The 11519-nt window shown below is 34.6% G+C and overlaps 1 protein-coding gene across 2 annotated transcripts; it reads left to right on the forward strand.

The window, feature by feature from the left end:
• The first annotated feature begins 877 nt into the window (after positions 1-877).
• LOC112093632 (glyoxylate/hydroxypyruvate reductase HPR3) lies at positions 878-3625 on the forward strand. 2 transcript variants are annotated; one of them, XM_024172468.1, is made up of 2 exons: positions 878-1397; positions 2920-3625. In XM_024172468.1, exons 1-2 carry the CDS (start codon positions 951-953, stop codon positions 3499-3501), a joined length of 1029 nt encoding a protein of 342 aa, XP_024028236.1. In that variant the 5' UTR covers positions 878-950; the 3' UTR covers positions 3502-3625. The 2 variants fall into 2 exon arrangements, with proteins under 2 accessions (XP_024028236.1, XP_024028237.1); XM_024172469.1 differs by having other exon boundaries at positions 2977-3625.
• Positions 3626-11519: the final 7894 nt, after the last annotated feature.

The raw sequence follows: 11519 nt of genomic DNA on the forward strand, positions 1-11519 counted from the left end.
TCGACTAGAATCGACCTCAAACCCGACTAGAACCGACCAAGAACCGAACCAACCTAAAACTGACCGGAACCGACCTAGAACCGTCCATGAACCGACCGTGCCCAACCAGACCCAACTAGAACCGACCTTAACCGATCTTAACTGACCTTGAACCGACCTCTCACCCGACTAGAACTAACCAAATCGACTAGAACCGACCTCAAACCCGACTAGAACCGACCGTGTACCAAAACTGACTACAAACAAACCATAGACGAACCGAAAGTGACTAAGAACCGACCACACACTAATCCATATTCTTGTTTTCTTATATTATGTTTTTGTTCTTGTAAAAATGTATTACAAAAATAAAACAAGAATAAAACCTTAATGTTAAATCAGAGAATAAAACCTTAATGTTACTTAAGGGAGAGCAAATTCCGTTGCCTCGTCGACAGGGGTTCGAGAAATGGCCGTCTTAGTTGAGGAAGAAGAGCTATTTTGTGATGTCATTTCAGTCGTGAAAGTCGCCGGCGAGAGAGAGGGTCAGTTTTTGGTCGGTTGTCGGCGAGAGAGAGGGTCGGTTTTTGATTGGTCGTCGGTCGGTTTTTGGTCGGTCGTCGGTGAGAGAGAGGGTCGGTTTTTTGTCGATCGTCGGGGAGAGAGATCGGCGAGAGAGAAGGTCGGTCGTCGGCGAGAAAGAGGGTCGATCGTCGGCGAGAGAGATCGGCGAGAGAGAGGGTCGGTTGTTGGCGAGAGAAAGACGTGCGTGAGGCGTGAGGGTCGGTTTGTTTTGAAGGAGGAGGGTCGGTTTGTTTTGAAGGAGAGAGATTTTTTGAAGTGACCCGTATACATGGGTTAAAATATGACCCATTTTTTAACTATACACATTAAAATTTTTTTGTTATAAAAAAAAAGTGATATCCTCAATTGCTGTTTTGTCTCTTTTATCAAATTTTCTCCCCACTGCCATGGCGATTGGTGATCACCGACCACAAATCCTAATGATCAGACCACCTACTGCGTTCACTCTCTTCCCCTCATTGTTCCATCAGAAGTTCCGAATCCTCAAAGCCTGGGAATCCGAGCTTCCATTGGACCAATTCCTGACCACAAACGCGCACTTGGTCCAAGCCTTGGTCACCAACGACAATACCGTCATCAACGCAGAGACTCTCCGGCTGCTTCCGGCGCTGCGCTTAGTGGCGGCGACCACCGCCGGCGTCGACAACATCGACTTGGCCGAGTGCCGTCGGCTAGGGATCGCCGTCACCAACAACGGCAGCGCGTACGCGGAAGATGCCGCCGATTTTGCCATTGGGCTGCTGATCGATGTGTTCAGAAGGGTTTCTGCTTCGGATCGGTATTTGAGAAAGGGATTTTGGAAAGGCAAAGGAGATTATCCTCTCGGTTTTAAGGTATGTTTGTTACTTTTAGTTCTGTATGATTTGGGATTTTAGGGATTTGAATTATGGACACATAATTGGAGAACTGTCACTGTCTTAAGTGAAAAAGAAAATATTTAGGAAGATATTTGTCAATCGGGAGATAATAGAAAATGTGTCCTTGTGAAAGTAATTTGGATGATTGTGAAATTGTTAAGCTGGTTAGTTTTGGAGAGGAACAAATTATTTTCCCGGGAACACTGTTAGGTATATGCCTCAAATTAATATTCTGGATAAGTTACTATTTTGTATTTTGACTTTGGGTTGTTTTATGGTTCATTAAGAGTCTATAAATAAGTTTTTAAGTTTATGTAGAGTTTTATGTGTAAAAGTGTGAGAGAAAGAGTGCCTCTATTTAAGAGAAAGAGAGAAAAATAAGAAGAGAGATACACAAAGGTATAAGAGGTTTTGAACAGACAGAGAAAGAGAGATTGAGAAAGTTGTTGAGTGTGTGATTTTGAATTGTTAATGAATTATTTTTCCCTCTCTCTCCCATGGACATAGGTAATTTTGTTGAATCATGTAAATTTTTGTCTTCTCTATATAACTGTTAATTTCTATTTCAATTTATTTTTTACTACGTGTTTATAGATGTGTGTTTTTTTTCCCAAAAATCCCCTCGAGATTAAGAGAAAAATGCTTGGTGTACTACTAAGTGTTTAGAGGTGGGCTCTCGATCCCATTGCGGTGTCCTTTTATTAGTGGACGGTGCTTACTAATGCCTTATAGCAGCATTACTTGAATTTAAAGGAACAAGGAAGTTGCCAATGTGAAAACGTAACCAAGACCTAAAAGAAAAAAAGAAATATTTTAATAAAATGAAAAAATGTACACTGTTTAGCAATAGATGAAAAGGAATTGTGTGGAGATAAAAGGAAGGAGAAATAATTAGTTTTTTGTTTTTTGTTTTTTGTTTTTGTTTTTGTTTTTGTTTTTTGTTTTTGCATAATAACGATTTTAGCTATAATTAATTGGTGCGCGTACGCTTTAAATTTAACTTTGTTGAAGTAGTATCTAATTGATATTAGATTTGGTTGTCTCTCTTCATACTCGTTTCAATCTTCAAAGCATAGAGAATATGGCTCTCGATTGTTGATTCAAAAGTCTATCCAGTCATTCCGACAAACAAACACCATTGTACCAATAAGCACACATCTCATTATCCACATATAATAATCCTTTAATTCCATAGCCTCCAACTTTTCCCTTTTACTCCATAGCCTCCATCTTTTCGCTTGCATATAGTGAACCTTCAAAGTCAAATGCCATTTGCCCTTTGCATTCCTTTCACTTCACAAATGCAAAACACAAACAGTTACCGGCAAAAATCTTGAAAAGTGAAAAAAAAAAAAAACCCCTTCATTTTCTAACTTTTCTTATCCAAACGTATGCATCTTGTCAAATACCAAGAGGTCCTTAAAACCTTTAGCCAGTCGCCTAAATGTCTACCTATTATGTTACTGTATAGTTTGAACCTGTTTGCTGCTATCTTCAGTGCATAGTTAGATATCCAAGAAGTCAAAAAGTAACTTCAAGGATTGGAAAATTTCAGTTCGGAGGCAAGCGGATAGGGATTGTTGGATTTGGGAAGATCGGCTCTGAAGTTGCTAAAAGGCTTGAAGCATTTGGCTGCAACGTTTTATACAACTCGAGGAACGAAATGCCCTCCATCTCGTACCCCTTCTATTCCACTATTCGAGATCTTGCAGAGAATAGTGATGCCATCGTCTTATGTTGTAGCTTAACTACCGAGACACGCCAAATAGTTGGCAAAGAAGTATTATCGGCCTTGGGGAAAAATGGAGTGATTGTTAACGTAGGACGCGGGGCTCTTATAGATGAGAAGGAGCTAGTAAGATGCTTGGTTGCAAGGGAAATTGGAGGTGCTGGTTTGGACGTGTTTGAGAATGAACCTAATGTTCCAGAGGAGCTCTTTGCACTGGATAATGTTGTTCTTTCTCCACACGTATCTGCATATACACCAGAGTCTTTTGAGGCTGCTGCTGAATTTGCCATTGCAAATCTGGAAGCTTTCTTCTCAAACAAACCCTTACTCAGCCCTATCACAATTGACTGAAAACATCTTTTGGATAGGGATTTCAGTTAACAATTGACATTTGGTTGTGCTAACCAATTATCTGTTACTGCCAAAACATTCCCCTAAATGAGTGTGGGTTTTCGAAAGTCATATTTTTTTTCCAGATCTTTTTTTTTCGGACTATTATTTTGTTTTAGGGTTTTTTTAATGTGAATATTTTTTAGAAACTATTTAAGGGTATTTTTTGTCTTTTTGTTTCATTTCTTTTTTCGTTTACAAAGTACCAAGGGGTGAAAATGAAATAACTTTTACATATTTAAATGATAATTTTGTTGTTTCACATCAATTGAGAAAAACTTAAAAGTAAGAGGTCTATTTTTATAATTAAATTTAATTTTAAATGTGTTAGAGAGACTTAAAAAAAAGAAAAAAGGAAAAAACTAGGGAAATGACCCCTTTCTTTACCACCATTTTTAATAAATGGTTGTACTTTTTATTTCTTAGACAAAAGATCGATTTTATTACCTTTTTTTGTGTGTGTGGAAATTGACCATTTTATATAGTAATTAATTAGTGATAAATTATAATTAATCGATAATAAATCAATTTATCATTAATTATTAATAGTTTATTATTGATAAACGGTTAATGTACTGACTGAATTTGATTAATTATTAATTGATATTAGTTAATAACTTATTGATATTAATTAATCTTTAAGTTAATCAGTGATAAATTAAAATAGTTAATAAAAAAAAGCTATTCCCCTAGTATTACAAAACTTCAATAATTTATAAAATAAAATAAAAACCATAAAAACTATCATTTACTTATAAATCCAAGTTCTGCCCATGGGTGGTGAGGCCTCAACTTGAAAATGTAATTTTTTAAGAGACAATCCAATTCATTATTCTAGCAAAAGCAACAAAGAAAAAAATAATCCTTCGAGTCATTTAAAAGGGCACTTTCATTAACTAATATCATGAATAAGGTTATTTTAAAGAGAAATGAGTGAAATAACTATATTAGGTAAAAGGGTATTAATTAATATATTTTTTAGTTAAATAATTATAATTTAAAATAAAATGAGATAAATAATTATATTAGTTAAAAGAGTATGAGTTTAAATTTTTCTTTTTTATTCTTAATTAATATACTTTTTAATCAAATAATTATATTAATTAAAATTAATGAGTATAAATTCAGACTCATATACTTTAAAAATAAATTGAGCAATTTTCTCTTATTTTTAATGAGAAAGAATGTAGTAGTATCTGCCTTAAGCAATATTATTTGTTCCTATTGGGCTACAATCCCACCTCCTCACAGAACGGTGGCCCCACTTGTGGGACCTGCATAAGTCCCACCACCTTGCGAGAGCGTGGGTCGTAACAGCCCCATTTTATACAACTTTTTCATCCGCCTTTGACGCAGTATAGATAGTGCCCCATCTAAAGGTCATTAACATGGGGCGTGGGGCTCTTACAAGGAAATAATGAGGTTTTTGGTTCTAAGATAAATTGGAGGCGTTGGTTTGGATTGTAACACCCCTTAACCTAACTGCAGAGCCTAAACGTCGAGTCAAAAGTCAATGAATCTTGTGTGTTATGGTTTTATTAGCAAAGAATTTACATAGATAGAATTTGAAATTCATCTTTTCTTTCTTGTTTTCTTTTACATACAATATTTACATTAATCAAAAATCGGACATGAAGCTAAAGTCATATCCGTTATTTGACAGATACATATTTACAAAACCATAACAAAGCTGCTTAATAAAAAAAAAAAAAATCAAATGCAGAGTCTCAAAATGGGCCATAAAAGCTGTTTAAAAAAAAAAAAAAAAACATGGCATATGAACATATCTCTATCTGGCAACTCTGGAGACTCCATCAACGTCTAAACCTGTACATCATCACCTGCATCACAAGAATCTAGTGAGCTAAAAGCTCAATAAGATGAAACTCAGAGATGAACAAACATCTTATACCAATGCAAACAATCATTTCAAACTTTATTCAATTCAATAACATTTCTTCCATAATTCTTTCATTTGAATACCCTTGGAGTTTGATACTTAACCAATAGTGATAGACCGTGGTTTTCGGAACCTGTTCATAATTATTGACCAATAATAAGAATAATACGGGATTTCCCATACCGGTCTTATAACCTCGGGCATTAGCCGCATTCTTTTACATTTAACGTGGCTTTCCATATCTTGGTTTTTCAACCTCAAGCATAGGGCCGTCTATACTTCTGAGTCTTTGCAGGCTGTTGCCGAAACCACTATTGCGAATCTTGAAGCTTCTTCCCAAACAAACCGTTACTCACTGGCTCAGCATCTTTTTGATAGTGAAATCCCGCCCTTCACTCTTATCTTACATATAGTTGGATGAAAAGATCGCTCCTATTATTACGCCGAGGAAAGAGGCCAGGCACCGAATTGGATGGGAGGGAAGGTGTGCAAAGAGGCATACTGGCTGAATAGGAAGCTAACCAAGGTACAGAAAAGACCCAAGCAAGAGGTAGACTAATTAAACTATATATTTCGAATCAAATCAAACTATATGTCTTTCTCATTTGCTGCTAATCAACAACAGCTGGTCTCAGCTCTGCACATTCCTAGAAAAAATTTCTCTTTCTTTCAGCTAAAGATTGTTATCTTCTGGTATGAGAGCCTAGGTTGTGCGGATATGGTAGCGATACAATCTTCTGGATCTGTGGTTGCTGTTATGATTACTGCATAAACGCATACAATTGTCAAGCATCGCGAAATGGAACCTCTAAATATAGATGTTTAGAAGATGAGAATGCAGTTGCTTCTCAAAGAACAGGATCTATATTTTTTTTTCTTCATTCTTGAGAAAAGAGAAGCCCGCAGATCTGGCACTAATGGCTTCTTCAATCAAGTTGGTATTGTTGTAGCCAAACAACAAAAGAAAGCATATGAACAACATCCATAGTTGTAGACAGTAAAAAGTTCTTTGAAGCTGTGCTAATGGTGGTCAAGGATAAGGTACTAGTTTCAGTGGGAGACATTGAGTCCGCATGAGAAATCGGGGAGACTCCAAAGAGATTTTATGAGTCAGTAACAATGGTAAACATGAAGATTTTTGGGCAACGGTTTGCATCTTGCTAACCCTGTCACAAATAACTGACTGATTTTCCCCTTGACTATGGTTCTCTTCCTATCAAGTGTACAACGTATGGATTTCAGTCCATGGAATGCACTCCAATTTCACATTTGGTTGAGAATGTTTGAACTGGAAAACAGCACCTTTCTTTATTATGACCGGGTTTTCTCACAATTAGTGGCCCCCAGTAAAAATAGAGTTTCATAGTGTAAAAAAAAAAAAAAAAAAAAAAAAACAACAAGAAGGAAAAAGAGTAAATATTGATGAGTCACTCATGTTAAAAGGTTTAGAGAATCTCAAGCATTTTAGCTCTCATGTCTTCCTGGTACGGCAGAAAAAACAATTGTCTAGTTGAACTTTGGTTCTAGGATGATGTTAAATGACAATACGTCATGTCGTCTGGTTCTAGGGCAGCAACACTTGGGATGCGTTTGGAACTCGTTCTAAAATGATTTTATTTTTTATATGAAAAGGAAAATGAAAACGTTTTCAATTTCAGACATAAATCATTTTTGAAAATGCGTTTAGTAGTTTTATCAAGAAATTATTTTCAGTGTAAAAAAACCCATTAATGTTTCTCTTTCTCTCTCTGTTCGAGAGAGGAGAAAATGAAAAACGACTAAAAGTCATTTTTTATTTCTCTCTCATTTTACACTAAACCAAAAAATTATTTTCATTTCTGTTTTTTGTCTTTATGGTGGGTGGGTGGGTGGGAAATGAGCATGGGCACTTTATAAAAATCCACAAATCCATGCTTTGACCTGGATTGACTTAGGCCCTAAGAAAATAGTATTTGCAATTTAGAAAATTAAAGGTACTATTAATAGTATCACATTGGTGCCAATGATCTCATATCATGATATTTCGAGGTATCGTGCCCCGATATTAAAAATTCCAGCTATCAGTCACGGTATCCTAATATGATACTTTGCTGTCACCGATCAGTAACCATCAATTCCTACCATTTCCAAACTTCGGGATATGCAACGCACCTCTCCTAGCCATGTTGTCGTCGCCATCCCCTTCCCCAGTAAACACTCTCGTCCATAATCCACGTGAAAATCAATGGAGTTTGGAGAGATTCTATGGCTATTGTATTTTTTTTACGAAGAAATAAGAGGTTTTTTAAGGTTTCCATAAGGGAAAGTGAAAATTTTATTTTTTTTTAATTTCTAAAACTAGTGTTAGATTGTTTTAAAAAAAATATACATTTTTTATTTTCCAAAATTTCCCATTGAGCTTATTATTTTTATTAACAATTAACGTAATTTATTATATATATATTTATTTATTTTTTGATTTGATGATTATTTTTAGTAGTTAACATAAGGGTTAATTCCACAAATGATCCATGAGATTTACACTTAATCTCACTTTAATTTTTGACTTTTTAAACGTCACACATATGGTCCCTAAAATTTTCTTTTGTTTCAGTATCAATCCTTCCATCAACTAGGCGTAAAAATTTGATAGAATCTGTGTAAATTAGTGCTCAAAATTAGAAACAGCTAAAATTTTAAGTATATTTGTGGAAATTAACTTTTGGTTTTTGTATTATTTTAATCTCTAAACTTATATGTTTCCAATTTTAGTCCATAATTTCTACAGATTCCTGCAAATATTTAACACTAAGTTAACAGAAGGACCGAAACTAAAACAAATAAAACCTCATAGACCATTTGTGCGACGTTTAAAAAGTCAAGCACTAAAGTGTGATTGAGGCAAAACCTTAAGGATCATTTATAAAATTAACCCTTAACATAATATTCATAATTTAGTGTCTTTCTTTTAACCTCTCTAATTACTTCTCTATTTACGAGTTCCATTAATTCTCTAATGGGTAATTTAATTGTTGATCCTATCATAAATATAACTGGGGTTTATATGATATCTTATATCAAAGGGAACATTATAGGAATGCTAAAATTTCAAGGGTTAAATTGACTTATGTCTAAAAAAAATAAATAAAAATAAATAAATAAAAACTAATTGTAAAAATTGTCATGACATGTCATTGGATTGTATTTTCAAATATACCCTAAGATCCATTTGTATCCACATTGGTTACTATTGTGATACCGATCGGTAACCACGGTAACCAATATTTGGCCATGATACCGAACGATATCCACTATAATACAGGTTGGTATCCGCCAATATTAACGGAATCACTATCGTTCTCATATCTAAAACATTCAAAAATTCACAAAATTCACAAAACAGATAAAAAAAAATCACAAGAGATAAAAAAACAAACAAACAGATTAAAAAAAAAAAAACTTCATCGCAGTGGAGAGCCGCTGCGACGGGGAGAGATATCTCCGCTCACAAAGGAGATCTAAATGGATCTCCTCTCTTACGTCGCACGGAGGAGACGAAGAGATGTCGGTTTCTTCTAAATCTAGAATCACAACACGTGAGGAGCTCGATCGCCTTTGATGCAATCTTGATCTCGATGTCGGTGTCTTCTTCTTCGTGAATGGCGGTGGGAAGAGAGGACAGAAGAGAGGTGGAGAACTATTCGTGAGGTTTCCACGTCAAAAACCGGCAAGTAGCTTGTCAACGACGATTCGCTCTACGATGTGTTGTTTTGATAGGGACGGGGAGACAACGTTGGTGAGAAAGTGTCGGCGGCGAGGTTTGGTGGCAGCCAGAGGAGATAGGGGGGAGAGAGAAGAGTGGCGGTTGGAGAACGTAGGAGAGAGAGGGGAAAAGAACTTAACCCTAATTTGAGGGTATTTTAGTCTTCTTCACCTCACTAAGTTTTAGCACATATAAATTTAATCTTACTCAGTAATGAACAATAAATGGATGTAATATCCAAAAGAGAATGATGATTAAATTTAGTTCTTATTATGAAAGGACATAAGAATTACTGAGCCCGTTTATTAACATTTTTAAAATGATTTTATTTTCAGTATAAAAATAAAAATGAGATTATTTTAAGAATTATTTTGGGTCAGATTCTGAAATTACGTTTGATTAATTTTTTAAGAGATTATTTTTAATATAATAAAAAAATAAAATTGTGTTTTGTTATAATTATTAATTAATGTATTGTAACATTATTGATCAGTTTTAGAAAATGAAAACTAAAAAGAGAAAATAACTTTCAACCGTTTTCTATTTCTTTTATAAAAATTATTCTTACTGTTTTTTATTTTCGTGTCTTAAAAAACGTAAAAAAACGTTTTTAAAAATAATATAAAACTAATTCTAAATGCACTAATTCTAAATGCACGTCATTTTTCATGATTGGTTCAATGTATTCCAATATAACTGATATCCAACAAAAGGGAAAAAAAATGTTGAAATCAGTCGATTTTGTATCCGGGGGAATACGGAAAGCACTAATTTCCACTTTCTTAAATTGTCTTTTATTTATATTTTTACAATATTTTAAGCTTGAGAGAACGGATTGCCTCTTATAATCTTGCGTGGCCTTCCACACTAACCTAGCTCGTTGCCCATTTGGGTACGGCCTATATGTAGGATGCCTATATCATAGTGAATAGGCACGCCTAAGGGGCAATAGAAATGCAAAGCACTTGTTTTAACATTGCATTTTATTTCGTCATTATTGTGATAAATAATATTTATGGGACCTATATATCTTACTGAAAAGTGGACGCTTTGCACCAGCATGAAAAGAATTCATCCTCTGATCATCATAAGCGTAAGATTCATAATCATGTACTTCAATTGAGTTCTTGAAATGCACCACTCATCATTCCAAGTCCCACTTTTAGGCCTAGATTAATCTGACAAAGAATTACCAAAATATTCTCAGTTTGGAATGTGCAATCTAACACATCTCAACTTCTTCCTGTCTTCCATCCACAGCAGTTTGATTTCCCAACTTGGCCGACAAATATAGACAAGAGCTCTAACAAGTGGAACGATCAATCACATAACAATGTATATTAATGACATTGACCAAAAAGAATCTAGATCTATATATTCAGCCCAAACAAAAAAAAAAAAAGTCATTTCCCAGCAATTTTATAAAGAGGGAAATTAGAGTACGATTAGTCAATGTCAGGCGACAACTTTTATAAGGCACAACAATCAGGAATAAGCTTATCATTGATGTAGAGGATAGAATCTAGACGAAAATAGTCTCGGGATTTAAATTCGCTGCCCAATTTTTGTGTCTCGTTAATTGCCCACCTAGTTTTTTTTTTTTTTCTTGATATATTTATATTTATTCTTGATTCTAGTATGTACTATATATGTGAGTGTATATTTTACTTTTACTGATAGAGGTTCAAGACTAAGAGTATGTTTGGTAGAGAGATTCGTTTCCTGATTCGAATCATGATTCGTAGTTCGTTACAGTATTTTCTCTCATAAAAAATTCACGTAAATCGAAAATGATTCGAATCACATGATTTGAATCCTCCAACCAAACGTCCTCTAAGTGAAAGATCGGTAAAAAAGTGCTCTCCCGCATAGATAACTTGCATAGGAAACGGCCGTTTTTATAAAGCGGAGAAGAATTATAGCAGCAATCTTGGTTGATCTTGATATTCTGCATGCATGCAGTAGAACCACTTCCGAGTCAGTTTGAGTGTATCTATTATTACGGTACTGTAACTAATTATATATTAATGTTTCATTAAAAAACTATATATAATTGTAATTAACTATATATTAATGTTTCAATAATAAAAAAACTATATATAATAACGCAATAAACAAAATAAAACCATACGTGCTTAAATGTCACGCGCAAGGACTCATGGCGGAGGTTCATCCGTGGATTACATGAAGATTGAAAATCATCAGACCTTTCTAAACTCTTTACTATATTATATGTTTCAAAACTTAACACAGTGAAACTCGATAAATGAATGTTCGGTATATTAATGACCATGATTAAATAATAAAATCTTTTGATTCTTATTTAGATAAATATTG

Source organism: Morus notabilis, unplaced genomic scaffold, assembly GCF_000414095.1.
Source record: "Morus notabilis unplaced genomic scaffold, ASM41409v2 Scaffold271, whole genome shotgun sequence".
In the NCBI taxonomy this organism is placed as follows: Eukaryota; Viridiplantae; Streptophyta; class Magnoliopsida; order Rosales; family Moraceae; genus Morus; species Morus notabilis.

What these genes read in the sequence shown, in the direction of transcription:
- LOC112093632 (XM_024172468.1), top strand. Translation starts at nt 951, where the DNA reads ATGGCGATTGGTGATCACCGACCACAAATCCTAATGATCAGACCACCT. An exon ending in ATTATCCTCTCGGTTTTAAG is followed by an intron (nt 1,398 to 2,919) that starts GTATGTTTGTTA and finishes TGCTATCTTCAG; the next exon opens with TGCATAGTTAGATATCCAAG.